We start from the raw sequence: 14,586 nt of genomic DNA on the forward strand, positions 1-14,586 counted from the left end.
CGAGTCGTGCAAACTGGCTGAAACAAAGCCTCAAGTCCTACGGTAACGATCGCTGGCCAGGTGTTCATCGTCAAATCTTGTAATATCCCAGTAAATTACATCACAATCATGTCAACCAATCCTTCAAAAGTAAATGTCTGTTGCTTCAATTCAAGGGCTCTTGAAACTGCATGACGCATGAGTTGTCCAGGGGTTGCTTGGCCATGACCTCATGCCGGATCGTCCATTCACTAACCCACGTTGTAAAAGTAAAGTGCCTCAAACCAAGCCATTTGCGTTTATACCCCTCTCGCTCTTACGCGGGGTTCGTTAAAACGGAAACAAGAGGGGATAATCACGTCGAAACAGGATCAGGAAGTTCTATCACCAAATGCGGTACTGTACATGCACCAGACGATATTGGGAGTCAGTCACATCAACTTCAACGACATCACGAAAAACAGAGAAAATTGTGTAGATAGTTTGCGATTTTTTTGCCTAAATATTAAAATATTCGAAATCAAAAGTATCCATCTTGAAAGTGGTATAACCAATCCATAACGCCCCCAACCCCTCCTCATAGGTCTAATGCATGAGGACATTGTTTCCATCCATCAATGAGGAACGTTAAAGACGTCAGTCAAATCCTCCAGATTACCGTGTAGTAGCCTTCCGTTCTAAGTGTCAATCACTTTTGTTATCCTAACGCGCGCTGATCCCAAAAGACGAAATAATAATATCCAAGCTCCAAAACAAAAAGAGTAAAATAAGAAATCGGAGTCTGTCGCTCCTTGTCATCACTCAAGATGACTCGCTTGCTCCCCCTCGCCAACTGCTCGCGTCATTCCGAACGGAAAAAACACTGGGTATCTCGAATTGGAAGAAAAAGAAGCCCCCTTGATATCGATCCCCTCCTCCGCGCGCGCGTTTGCATTGCTGGTGGTACAGGTCGCCCCATGAGTCTTGGTGTCTTTGTTTCGATTGCCAAGTCAATAAAAAGAAATCGCTTCCTTGGGACGAGGTAGAGATGTCGTAAAAGAAAAGATGGAAATCCTTATGGTGGGTATGAGTGTGTGTCCAGGAGATCCGGGTAATAGTGGTAGTATACAACGGGTATGGGTATCCAGTCCGGCGAGCTTTGGTAAATATCACTGGCCGGTATCATAGGATCCTCAGGTATAGGTATGGTATGGTAGGTAAACAGAAACAATCCAGGGGTCCAATGGATGATCCGCTTATTTGGTAGGGTTCCGGAGAATTTCTTCACAGTTGGCGTCAAAGCGAAGGTTGAAGAGCCTCACGTTTTGCATAAACTTCTCCGTCTTGTCGAGCTCTCGGTCACGTCCAAAGAGGGTCTCAACAAATTCGACACCAGCATTCTTGCCAAGGCCAGCTTGCTTGCGCTTGGCAGCCTTGAGCATGGGGGCTTCACAAGCCTTGAGGAGGGATCGGAGCTTCTCAGTGAGGCGCTCACCGGCCTCAATGAACTCCTCAACAAGGTCACGGTTGTCAGGAGTGCGGACGCGACCAACTGTCTCCTCGGCTCGCTTGACCTTACCAGCGAGCTGAATGAGAAGCAGCCACATCTCACCAGCCATATCAGAGATGGGAGTGGCAGGACCTTGGTGGTAGACGGTCCAGTCATAGATCCACTTTCCGAGACTGTTGGCATCAAAGACACTACCTAGGAGAAGGATGGGCTCTTCGGCAGGGTCCCAGTTCTTGAGTGAGTATCCAGCAGGAATGCGGTGCTTGCGAGCATCGGCATCAGTAGCCTTGGGAGTAGAAGGGGTAGAGGCGGGCTTGCTGCGGTGTGAGCTAGCGGGACGGACAGTCTGTGGCCGGGGAGGGGGGACCGCGGTGGAGGATCGACGGCTGTGGCCGAAGCTGGTAGGAGGTCGAGGTTGAGGCTGAGGCGACTGGAAAGCAGAGGCCTGCTCTCGTGTGTAGTAGTCATCGTAGATAGCGGCGGTGGTAGCACCCTGCAGGTAGTCGTCGTAATTAGTGTACCGTCCCCGGTCATCATCAAAGTCTCGAGGTAGGAAAGCGGATTTGCGGTGATGATTGATCTTGGAGCGGGACTGTGCAGGAAGCACATATGTATGTCCCAGCGCCTCGATGATCTCGTCCTCGTCGGATTCTCCATATGGGGTGGAAGCCCGGACATAGGTAAATGAGAATCGGCGGTCGCGCTTGGAGCGCGGAGATGACTCGGAAGGCCTGCGCGACGAAGAAGTTTTGTGACTCACATCTGCCGTGCTATATTGCCCAATGCTGTTGTAGCGAGGCGAGTCCTTAGGAGGACGCGGGCTGAAGTCGCTAGCCTGAGAATAGCTGTTGAATCGCGAATGAGCCGCTCGCGTTGCTGGCCGCCTGGGGGTCGAGTCGGCCCAGGTCGGCCTCGGGGAAGGGGTGGGAGTTGCGGACGACATCCTCGAGTAGACGCTGTCGTAGTCGTGGATCGGCGTCGATCCAGGAGTTCGTGGAGATTTGTAACTCATGTTATTGTGTGGCGATGTCCAACTGACATCCGCTGTTTCCAGGGTTCAAACAACTGCTCTCCTCCCGAGCACCCGCAGTTGTCGTGTCGCTCGCGAGTTTTCGGAATTGTCTTCGTGTCTTTTTTTTTCTTGAGTTTTTCTAGTGAGTAAGTTGAGTTGGCTTGTCAGGAATGTCAAGACTGCATGCAAGCAGATTCAACGATCGAGATGCGCCGGGGAAGAGACGCCCAAGGGGAGGTGATGGAATAGGCCCGTCACCTCGGTATGTAGTCGGAGGAAAAGAGGTTAGAAGATTCTTTTGCGACGGCGAACATGACCAATGGGTATTTTATCTCTCCTCAACTTGGAGGAATAGGCACCAGATCCCGTAGAACCTGGTAGTAGTGTCGAGAAGACGCTGGACACTTCGAGGGTCCAGAAGCCAAATGATTAATTGAGAAAAAGAGCGATGACGTCGATGCAACGACGTGCTGAATAAGTCTTGATGAACTTGTTTGGGGATTCAGAGTGATTGGCAAGCGCCAAGATACGTGAAAGAGAGGAGGAAAGGAGGGTGAGCGGGAAGCAACAGACATATATATTCTAAGATTTGTGTGTCTGGGTGTGGACACCTCACGCACCGCACCGACTCCCAAACCTGCCTACACTACCTTAGCGGGTGATGACAGGGGAGGATGCTAGTGGGAGGAGGGGCCCGACCGGGGGTTGAGAAAAAAAAAGTCAGGACAGGGGGTATCAGATAGGGGCAGGGGGTGGAAAAGCCGCAGGCAGGCTTTGTGAGGGTGTGGTAGAATTGAGTGACTCTTCTAACAGCGAGACAGGGGTGCAACCTGGCTTATGTAGGCTTCGCATTTGCACTCTTCCCGCCGCTGAATTGATTCCAGTGGTTGCAGTGACTGCAGCGCTGTGCTGTGCCGTGCTGTGCTGCTGCGCAATGCTGAGTGAGTTTTGGGTGATTAATTTAGAATCTTTTGTACTCTTCAATGATTGACAGTCCAAAGTCGTGCGTTTATTCGATGTCGCTGGCGAGGACTAGAATCACCTCGAACTGATATGACTCAGAAAGAGGCAGTGTTGCTTGATTGATTGCGACCGAGTACAGCACTGTACCGTATCGTATCGTATTGCTAATCAGGGTGAAAGAAGAGACGGAGTTTAACGCTTAGTCAAAGCCCGTACTGTACGTGCGCACAGCCAATTTCTCTCCAACCAGTCGAGTCAACGTGCGCCGCGCACTGGCCTCAACTTTGATTGTTTGGCGAAATGAACCAAAACGGTGACGCAGTCTTTACCAGGACCACCGCTGCAAGGCCAGACGCTGCAATGCGGCCAAGTCTTGCTGGGTTTTCTGATAATTTTGTGGATGGCTGTGTACTCGTGTTTTTCTTTTTAAACGCCCTACCGCTTCCGCAACCCAATTCAGTTTTATCTTTTTGGTTGGGTACTGGTATTTTCGGGTTTGATCAATTATGATTCAACTCGACTTCTCACGCGCAAACTATGACTCAGTCTTGAATCACTCGTCAGCTAATATGTTCATGAACCAGGAGGCGAAAAAACACATCCAAGGAACAGGGGCAGGATATGACAACAGATAATTGTCGTGATAGGTAGGTAAAGAGGCAGCCTTTCATGTGAAAAGGAGCAAAAAAGAGCATGAAAAGTTGACAAGCCAATTTGATTGACTGCTTTTCCCATCCAATTCAGCTCTGAGTGTCATATAATTGTTCCAGGGTGTGTATATAGCAGCGCACTGGTGCTTGTCTGTCTCTCAACAACAAGACAAGCAGCAACCCGAGGGACACTGCACTCGCACACAACGCACACAATTCGACTTCCCCTTTTCTCCAGAGCCTCGTTTCTTTTCTTTTTTCTTATTCTTCTTGTTTCCTCCTGTATCACATTGAACCAGCCACCAAATGCAGGGAGAACAATGCTGGGATGAGTAAAAAGTGTGCGGATCCGACAAAAAGGAAAACGAGACGAGGCCACAGAAAAGTTTTCTTCAAAATGAACAAAAAAATATTATTTACCTGACGGACTTTTCGGGAGGCGGGGTTCAGTGCAGTACCGGGCTCCCTGATCGAATATTGCTTGCTTCTTTTTGACACAATGTCTCGTCTCGCACGCCTCTTTCTCACTTCTCAAATTCCCCTTGTTCCGAAATTCAACAAGCAACAGCCAGAACTCGCCAGGCCAGAAATTGGCTTGAATATTCAGACAGAGGGCGTGTCCTACTGAAGAGCCAGTTGAATTTACCGGCGGGGAGTAAGCGAGATTGACGGCCTGGATCCAAATCCCAAAGAATCCCAACGTCTTGCTGCAGCCGGATGTCCGCGATTCTCTTCCGGTGAAAATTTTTCCTTCTCCTTGGGCTTCTAGGCGCGCTGGCGGCAACCGAACCAACAGGGGGCCCAGCTCCAAAGCTCGCTCGGTGTGATTCAAGCCTGGCCAGGGCGCTCAGTAGACCGTTACAACCCCCTGGGCACACTTTGGAATATTAAAGTAACTTAGATTAATTAGGGTATTGGGCTGGGTAAGGGTATGGGAAAGTTTTCCTGAGGATACGGAAATACGAACGAAATGCTGACGCAACGGAGCGGCCAGCAAGGATGATGATGGACTTGGGGCGCCGTTTGCCTGGAGCTTGTGAATGTGGTCCTCGTAATCCATGCAAACACTATCAGCCTGGCCCTTAATAGCACTTGCTTGACACAAGTGCGACGCGAGGCTGGCGATGACTGGAAGCTACCAGTAGGCTACCACCTGGAGTCGTTGCGCCGTCAGCCAGTGAGTGGTTGGTCTTGTCGCAAGGCAGCCGACGACGATATCCACTGGTTGCTAGGGCTCTATGTATGTCAACAAGGCTGGAATGGATGGCGAATCATAAAACATACAATAGTTACAAGACAGTTTCCGAGCCTTAGAGCCTTGGAGCCTTGGTACGGATACTCGACTCGGTAATATGTTGCTGGCCTCCGATTATACGGCGTGGCATGTATTTAGGTAACAACAAGGCCTCGTAGAAAGCAAGAAGCGGAGAGTTGAATGGCGAAACTCCGCAAGCTGTGCCGCCGTGAGAATGGAGTTAACGGACAAAGACTCAGTTGGAAAATCAGGGAAGGCTGTCGACCTTTATCAACCAGCCTCAGGTTCTTCACACCATCAAGATTTATCATCACACGCTTACCACCAATACTTTCTCATTGGGCGGTTCCAGCGTGCGCGTACATACATCATCAGCAGTAGTAAATGGGTGTCGTGCATTTCCCCCAAGGGCTCTCACGCATGAGATTCTCTACCTTGTGACAGGTTCGCCTTGGAGGAATCATTACCACTACTTCTCCGCATCACGCATCACAAATAGCCACCGTGAATTTGAGGAACCGCCAATCGGTAGAAAACAATGTGATGGATGATTCGAGGGTTGCACATCGATGTTGCTACATTGTGCATGTGATGAGTTCCTCCGTCTTACGAATACGGATGATTACGGAGTTTCTTTTCGTTCTTTCTTTTTACAACTTTCCCTTTTGAGAAGTTTTGGAGTTTTGTAACCCTGTTCATTGTAATATTGATTTCGAGTCCTAGATTTTCACGGCAAAGACAGCGGTAGAAAATCAAGAGGCTGGGGAGTCGTCCCCTTGCATTAGTGACAATCACATCAGCTCCCTCACATGAAGTCACTGACAGTCAAACAGAGCTGATGATTGCCACCAATACAGAGTGATCTGACGAAAGAAGAATCGAGCGAACAAAAACCAGTGGATCGGATGTCAACAGCTCTTCTCCGCACGGCACGGCGGGCGGGGACCAAACAAAGATGGAGATGGAGAAACGGAAGACGGATATGGAGAGATCGTGCATTCGGTACTGGACGAGTTGGAAGCGCAAGCGCGACAGCGGAGTCGACACCCTGCACCGGAGAAGTGGCTCGCGAATGGGGTCGTTTCCATTCGATATGCGGCCTGCGACTGCAACGGCACTAAGGTAATGCTGACGGAACGAAATGGTAAACAGACCAGAAGAAGAGGCCTTCTACCCAGAGAGGGATAAGCGTCCCATGCGAGTCTCTCTCTAGCCCGCCTGTCACTCACTTCGAGGTCTTCCATTCTTCCATTCTATTCAACTCCATGGAATCGAAATTCCAATTCCACATCGAGACTTTTGTGTCGCACTGAAATGCTGCAGTTACTCACTTCCGGAAAGACAAGATACTTGGCATTCATCGCCCTTTAACTCGAACACCTTGTTCATAGTAAATCACGCCTCAATATCAATCATACTTCGCCCTTGAACCGCCTCCCATATCTAGAAACATATCCCGATATGCGCCGAACGAAAAAGGGAGGCCGTCGCTTTGATGAATTACCTTTTCTTCATGCCGATAGACTCGAGATTGGGCCTCGGCCCTTGTTCCGTGCTTTGCCTGTCATGGCTGGCATTTTGTCTGCACCTTTCCGGTCTGTGGTATTGATTGGGCAGAGCCTAACTCTTGACATCTTAGATTTCCATACCTTGATCGTTCATTTCCGTCTCAGATCTGGCAGGTATCTTTCTGTCAACTCCTTTTAAACATCTTGCGTCCGTGATTCAGATTTTCTCAGCTGGCTTGTAGCCATTTAAACCCCTGCCGTCGATTCTACGCCTTGAGTCAGAACGCTGAACAAGATGACACATACGACACAAAACAATTGAAAGGTTTCGACATTTCATGACATTTACATCATCAGTTTGACTCTGACTGTTGTATGATTCAAAAAGTCCTGGTATTGTCCTCCGCATCCGGACCGATGAAATCAGAGGTTTGATTGCGAGTGTCAACGCTCTGGCCTCCTTTACTTTCAACAACACCCAGGATCCCAGAAGGGTTTTATCCGGTTGTCGTTCTCACCAAAATGGACTCTGCTGGGATGACCGGACCGAAGATTACCTGTGCCCCGGGGCAGGGGACAAGGGTATTGATCAAACATCCTTGAAATGACCATGGATAGGGTTTGCAATGGCCGGCGATGGGACGGACGAAGCAGGGGGTGGATAAGAATTCCTGGAGCCGGAGTCAACAGGCCTCGGAGCTTGTGGTCATTGCCAGGGGGGATAGAGTCTGGACGGGCGTGTCTAGGGGGACCCTGACTTCCCGTCCAAGATGACTGACTCCCCCTGGTCATGGTGCAAAACGCGTGCCTGAGTCCCAGAATTCGGTCACTGAGGTCTAGCGGCCTTTGCACCGACGACATTGCCCTAATGGCCGATGCTAATGGCACCCACAATGACAGCGGCTGAGCGATCCAGACACGAGGATGGAGTCCTCAAATGGGTAATGGGTACGCGGGGAGATGATTCTGGCCTTTCAGAGGCTTGAGAGTTTCTCTAGAAGCTCGTCGCTGGTGGATTCGCGGATGGCGGACAACAGCCGGATGGAGTCTGCATCAAACATTGCCCAGCTTCAACCCCAGTCTGTCGTTGGTGTTGCTAATATTATTGCAGGACCGATGATATTTTCATGACATTTTACATTTTGAGAAAATTAATTTTGTGTGCGTGTGCCCACAATGTTAAATATTTGGCAAAAATCGGTCAGTGTGCAGCTCTGAGACAAGGATTTCCCACCAGATTACACGGGCTGGGCTGTGCGCTGGTCCTGACAATAAGACCAACACATTAAAACACCACGACAACGCAGCGCAAGCCAACACAACCCTCAGGAAAAGGGTCAAGAATGCGACTGTACAGTGTGTACACAGTCGACATTTCACTCAATAACAAGAGAGACCCGGGCGTTCGGTCTGAGCTTCCTTCACCTTGGCCTTGACCTGGGCCCGAGATTAAGGCCAGAGACAATGGGTCACATATAACTTACACTCCCCCTCGCACGCCCCCTTTTGGGCCCGGTAATGAATTTTAGAAAAAAAAATCGCGGCCCAACGCTATCCTGTGCTTGCTGCTGGGCACCATGTTTCATACGCTAATAATAAGAGAAGCCTTGCCCTTGTCATTGCGAGTTTCCCTGTCGGCATGTGGTACACAGCCGAGTCCAGGTTTAAAATTATCTAGGACTGTCTGTTGTGTTTATCTCAGAATACGGATAAACATGGTGTTGGCTTTGACAGAGCAACAGAGAAAGAAGATTATTGCGATGGACATTTTTGGGCATCAACAATTTGTCTCTGGTCTGAAGGTCTGGAGTATGTCTTGGTCGGTGTGTTTTGCTCTTCAGCTATTGTTTCAAAGAGCATCAGAATTGCATCTTTTTATCAATGGCTTCTGACGGATGTATGGATATGTATGTCCAACATCTAGACGCACACGCCCTCGCGGCGTATAATGTCGTCGGCCTTGTTGTTGTTGGCCATTGAGGTGGACTACCAATCCCCATTGCCATCCTTGTTCCATGCAATCCTCGATCACCCTTGTCAAACATGAATATTTTGCCTTTTTCTTACTTCAAGGATAAATTTTCATCGCGAGATGCCTTCCTTTATTGATGGAGTCTACGATAGCCTTGCTCTGTATCCAACAGCTTTGCCGCACTTTGAAATGACTGATCCATCGTATCGCTCGATATTCGGCGCTCTCGGTTGTTATTGCCATCATCTTTCTTGACCGATACTGTTCTCAATGGCCCTCCAAGTGGATGAGCCGGTGACTCATAGCTATCCCTTCCCTTGATGCTGGCGCTGACAGTGTCTGCAGCTCGATGCATATACCCTCTGGTTTGCTGTATTGATGTCCAAACAAACCCGCGGCCCCGTCATATCGGTCCCGCCATGCACCCCAAGTTAGAAGCCGATTGGCATTCGCCAAACACACTGCCTTGTCTAGCAGACGCAGACATACATACACAGACACGTTGCTGTGTGCACCACCATCAATCAAGCTTCACGATAGAGGGGAGGCGGCAGAGGGTACTACCCCTGGCGTGTAAGTGATGGAGGGGAACAATAGAGCAGAAAGAGCTCTTCTTTTGATCAGGACTTTTGCATGCGGATATGCGTCTGCAGAACCCTGGGTCTTTTGACAGACTGGCTGGTGCTTTTTGACTTATCCTTACACAACAGCTCTCCTCTATTCGCTGTATCAAGCGACGATATCCAAACAACAAAGCCAAAGCCCCTCCAAAAATAAATTCGAAAAAATAAATCGTCCTTGGCAACAAGTTTTCCAGGTTTCCCCTCCCCCTCCAACAGCCTAGCCAACCTACTGCGGACGCTATAACAACAAGGCGGTTTTTTTTTTCAGCTTTTTTTTCTCTCTCTCTCTTCCTCACCGACTCTTGCAAAAGACGGTGCCCGTTGCTCGGGTGCGTACCGTTGATGGGGATGCACCATCGCGGGGCCCTTTTGCAAAGACGGGCCGCTATCAGAGAAGCACAGCGCTTCAAGGACAGGACTCGAGGGAAAAAAGACGGACCCCTCGCCTGCAGCTCCCCGAGACCTAGATCACGACGTGGATGCAAAACGGCCAAGGCTGAAGGTATACAAGGACCAGAAGCTGGCCGCATAGTGACGTATGCAGGATCCCACAGATCCATCGCGGCTCTCAGTGAAACGTTGTTGATGAAGGTTCAGAGAGAAACTGTGAGTGTACTACGGTAGGAAATCTGCACGTTGCCAGTATCATGGCGTGCAGTAAAGTTGCTTCTCTAGTGTTTTCTAATGCTCAAGATATATACATACATTTACATATACATTACATTACATTTTGACTAGACTTCAAGCCGTTGCAGATGTAACTCTTCCGCTAATACAAGACAAGATCGAGCGCCGACGATCAAAAAGCACACCGCACCAACACCGCCGTTTTAAAGATCGCGGAACTAGAATGCAGTGCCCGCTATAGCGTCCTCCACATGGTTGACAAGGGCGATCACTCTTGATTCAACATTGCTTTTTCTTCTTTTTTTTTTCCACTGGGAAATTCTCATTTCGAAATGCATGAGAGCGCTTAAGGTGTGCTGCGAGGCCATTAGGGCAAAGACACGCAGCTGCATGCATTGCATATTTTAAAAGAGGGTCTTTTTGACATGTCTTCTGTTGGAGCGCCAACGTGCTGCTGTGCTGCATCACGATGGAGTATTATAGCTAAATTTTTTCCTGTTGTCGGTGACGAAATAGAAGCCTAGAATAATCTGATCCCGGTAGTCCCGTGGACAAGAACAGCAGAGAGGGGAGGAAGGAAGAGTCATACATGAGGTGAGCCCCTCCAGTTCAAGGCTCAGGCGCGTTCATGCCCAGCGGTTCTTGAAAGGTGGTGTTGTCTGCGTTGTCCATGCCTCGAGGGTGTAGTATGCTTGGTGCTGGGCCTTCGGGTCCGGCCGTAGAACAAATGAGATCCGACCAATGGATGCATTAGCACAATCTGCAGCTCGGGAACCAGAACGACATGTTCCCGCTCTTTCACACGTCACATCACATCTCAGTTTTGGAACAGCATAGGCTATGTACCAATGGCGAGATTAGGGCATGGCAAGAGGAGAGCAAGGGGTCGACATGAAGCCCTGTGTTATTATGCGATGCTGCACGGTTGCAGTAGGTGACCAACCCTAGACCACAGAATGAATATTCGCAAATCGAAATAACAGGGCGAACAGATAAATGAGGGAGAAAGTCGTGATAAGGCCTATTAGTTCGTGATGTTCATCATGATGCACTCAGTACGGCATGTGAAGAGGTGGTCTGCTGCCAAGTTTACCACCACCTCAGCGCTTACAGATCATTTGCTCGTGAGAATAGTAACATTGAACAGCAGGCCTCAAAATGTAGTGGTGATTTTTTTTTTGGTTCAACACCCACCCCTCCATTGCATGACTACTAGCCACGTGGGATGTGGCTGTGCATTTCGAGGGCCCAGCCACAACCACTCGGCCGGGTCCGCCACCGGGGTTCCGATTCGGGTTTGGGTTGGAGTCCGCGCACGGCAACGGTAGCGGCAGCGGCAGCGGGAGCATGTGATGGGTCCTGCAGGAGACCCCGTGGTTCCCGATTTTCTGGGTCCCGCATGCGGCCCCATCGACATCTCCATTTCATCGGGCTGACGTGACAGTTTTTGAGTCTAATTAATTCAAGTGACGTAGTAAGATATCAACCTCAAAGTGAATCACTTGAATGACAATTATTGCTCGTCTGTGACTGATAAGAATGACCGTGTCCCCTGCTGCCTAAATCAGGTCCATCCTGTCACTCCATCAACAACTCCCCCGCCACCCAATTTCCATGCTTCTTTGGCGATTGGGCATCTTTCGCCCCCCGTTCAACATGGCCTGACAAAATCCCCAACAAATCAACCGTTCAACCTTTTCTCAAAGATTGATGATGATGGACAAGCCTACACAAATGAGTCACACTTTATCGCAAACGCTGGTGAACTTGAATAGTTGGCCAGCACATCATGGAAGCCCCTGACACAGCCACACCGATATGTCAAACCGACCATCGAATCAACTGCCTTACCTCAAGCTCGGTGCAAGCCATTTGAGTAGAGTCCTATAAGTGCCAGGATATGTGATAGGCAACAGCGCGCAGGAGGGAGCTCACGATGACGCACACGCGATATCCTAGATCCTCATACGCGAATCGTGTCGCGCCAGGCAATATCTCGCGCGAGGCAAGCACTTCACATGTCAAGAACCAATACAAGACCGCGGGGTAAAAGGCACAGCCTTGTGAAGTGTCATTCACGGTGCTGGTGAATGGTGGCGATGTCAGCAAATGGGACGGAAGACCGGGTTGATATCCGTGATATCGACACGCCTTTGTCTAAAAGGAGGTTGGCATATTGGTGATATGTTTCGCAGTCGACGATTGACCAGGTTCGCTGAAGACTATTGGTGACGATGGCGGTGGGGATGACCTCCAAGACGTCTTCGACCAGCCTTCGGGCAGACCAATGTGAGGGCATCTTGGGATCAAACGTGCTGAGGAGAGAGTCTCGGGCGAAATAGCCAGAGCGAGGGGGAGTTTGCGTCGCCTGATGAAATTCTACGAAGTCCCAAGTTGCTTCAGAGTCCGTCCGAGATTGGAGTGAAATCTTTCTACTCCGATGTAGGATGCGGTGAAGCTGCGACTGCGTTACCTCAGGCGCGACCTAGTCTCCAACGTCCTCCTCTGTAGTTTTCCTCCCGATTGAAGTGGTTAATCGAACGTATTGCATTGGGCACATGTGCCGAGCCTTCATTCCGAGTCCATCCAAGGGGGTGTGGGACGATGCTAACGAAGCTTAACCAAAAGATGTGCTATCTGTAAGGGTAGAACGAATGGCGGAGCTTGCCCCAAAGACAAATCTACATAGAAATTCTTGCGTCTGGGAAAGGCAGAAGGACGGAAACAGTGTCCACGATGTAGCTAGCTGATTGAGAAAGACTCTGGCTACAGCACTACGAGTAAGATCGCCGTTATTCATTTCGTTGGCATACATCGACCACGCTTGTCTCATAAGAATGCCTCTGCGGACTTGAGTTCTGCCTTGCCTGTGGTCATTTGGTGCATGGCGCAGTGTACTCATGCAGCAATCAAATGGACATCGATGATGATGTAGCATGCCGTCTCACAGGAGAAACGTTCTGGAACTGGTAATGAAGATGACTGACTCGCCGAATCTGAAGATGGAAGCAATGGTTGCACCGCTGCTGTTGCTGAGTTCTCACGCTCCAGACCAGAACTCTTCAGATCTAGACGACGTCGTCGCCGAGGATACCGCTACAGAAAATAAATGTTCAAATGCTACGAAGTGGTTCAGTTGGGCAATTTGCCTGCAGTTATTCTCGAAGTGGTTGATAGGACAATACGAATGATCAATTGTGAGTGGCGCTGTGGACATTGCGCAGCAACTTGGTGTTCAGGATATGTGGCTTTATTGACAGGCTTCGGTTTTTATGTAAAGACTCAGTATTCATTGCGAGCAACGACAATATATATGCCCATCGTCATCATAAGACTATATCTCGCAATTCTCAGCCACCAGCCCTCCTTAACTCCTCACATCATCCCTAATCTAATAACATGGCTCACATATCCCTTCCCATAATAATCACAAAACCCACATAAGCTTGTTATTATCTTCGCCAGGTACTCCTTCCAGAAAGTAACATAAAAGTCACCATCGGTCAGCTCAATCGCATCAACGAACTCGAGATCGTTGTGAATTTTCTTGTGGGGGCATTAGTCCAGAATGTCATCATAACGGACAACGGGCACGGCGTTTCGATCAAGCCAGCCATTGGCAATTCGCTAAATTCTGTTGGCGATTTCTTGAAAAGTGTGGTTCGGCTCATATCTGGTCACGTCGACGTTGGTACTGAATCGTACACCAAATTTGGCGGTAGCCCAGTCCCGAAAACCTTGATCGGGACTCCATTTATCGACGTGCTCTCCTTTCGAACTTCTCAGGGAAACATAGAAATGGACGAGGTATTTGTCCGGGAGGTCGCAGGGGAAGAAGGTAGGATCGATCTGAGAGATGTCGGGTCGAGAAATACGTACATCGGTCCAGGTGTATACCAACACGGCAGGCTAGTTCAGTTAAGACTTCAGAAATGGGGACAAGTATGTATCAATTAAAGTGACCGAAAATACTCTCTGCGTCGTGAGTAAGAGGACAATGCGGTGATGGTTGTTCCATTCTCCTGTATCTAATATGCCAGTCATTGTCTCCAGCTCGTCTGCCACTTTCAACACCACTTTGCTCGGATTATCTCTCGCTATTGATCGTAGTGCTTGTTCTCTACATGCCTAAAGTGAGTATCGATAGAAGTATGAGGCTACTGCTGAACTTGGTGGGAGCTTCTGGTATAGATGGATAAGCTGTTGATTCAACCCGGCATGGTCCTACAGGACGAAAAGACAGACCTATACTAATATACCTCCTGAATTAGCACCTCACTCCTCAGCTCATGTCTTCTGAGGATCACTTGTTATTTTCATGGGCTCTGTGTGTAATAACCGCTCGTCAATTTGCGAGAACATGTGGCTAGCACCTCCAACAGTGTGCGAATCAGCTGTTTCAATTGAAGCCAAGGTAGAACTCGTGGAGGAGACTGCTCGAGAGCATCTTCTGGGGCGTTGATAAGCCCATGTACTATATAAAGTTGACTGGCCGCTAGAAGGGCTCT

At 49.3% G+C, this 14,586-nt stretch overlaps 3 protein-coding genes across 12 annotated transcripts; 1 reads left to right on the forward strand and 2 right to left on the reverse strand.

Moving 5' to 3' along the window:
• Positions 1–405: 405 nt before the first annotated feature.
• On the reverse strand, positions 406–5,749 carry FOIG_01946 (uncharacterized protein). 10 transcript variants are annotated; one of them, XM_031198971.1, is made up of 4 exons: positions 5,378–5,605; positions 4,514–5,327; positions 2,229–3,990; positions 450–1,961 (listed from the first exon to the last, which is right to left on the reverse strand). In XM_031198971.1, exons 3-4 carry the CDS (start codon positions 2,478–2,480, stop codon positions 1,215–1,217), a joined length of 999 nt encoding a protein of 332 aa, XP_031071008.1. In that variant the 5' UTR covers positions 2,481–3,990; positions 4,514–5,327; positions 5,378–5,605; the 3' UTR covers positions 450–1,214. The 10 variants fall into 10 exon arrangements, with proteins under 10 accessions (XP_031071001.1, XP_031070999.1, XP_031071008.1 ...); XM_031198970.1 differs by having other exon boundaries at positions 4,514–5,329; XM_031198964.1 differs by having other exon boundaries at positions 406–3,990; positions 4,514–5,329; positions 5,378–5,749.
• FOIG_01947 (uncharacterized protein) lies at positions 3,884–10,513 on the forward strand. The gene is made up of 2 exons (XM_031198972.1): positions 3,884–6,928; positions 6,988–10,513. The coding sequence occupies exon 2, from the start codon at positions 8,434–8,436 to the stop codon at positions 8,746–8,748; it is 315 nt and encodes a 104-aa protein (XP_031071009.1). The 5' UTR covers positions 3,884–6,928; positions 6,988–8,433; the 3' UTR covers positions 8,749–10,513.
• Positions 6,905–8,036, reverse strand: FOIG_01948 (uncharacterized protein). Its single transcript, XM_031198973.1, has one exon. It carries the CDS (start codon positions 7,715–7,717, stop codon positions 7,325–7,327), a length of 393 nt encoding a protein of 130 aa, XP_031071010.1. The 5' UTR covers positions 7,718–8,036; the 3' UTR covers positions 6,905–7,324.
• Positions 10,514–14,586: the final 4,073 nt, after the last annotated feature.

This window comes from Fusarium odoratissimum (assembly GCF_000260195.1).
Source record: "Fusarium odoratissimum NRRL 54006 unplaced genomic scaffold supercont1.2, whole genome shotgun sequence".
NCBI lineage: Eukaryota > Fungi > Ascomycota > Sordariomycetes > Hypocreales > Nectriaceae > Fusarium > Fusarium odoratissimum.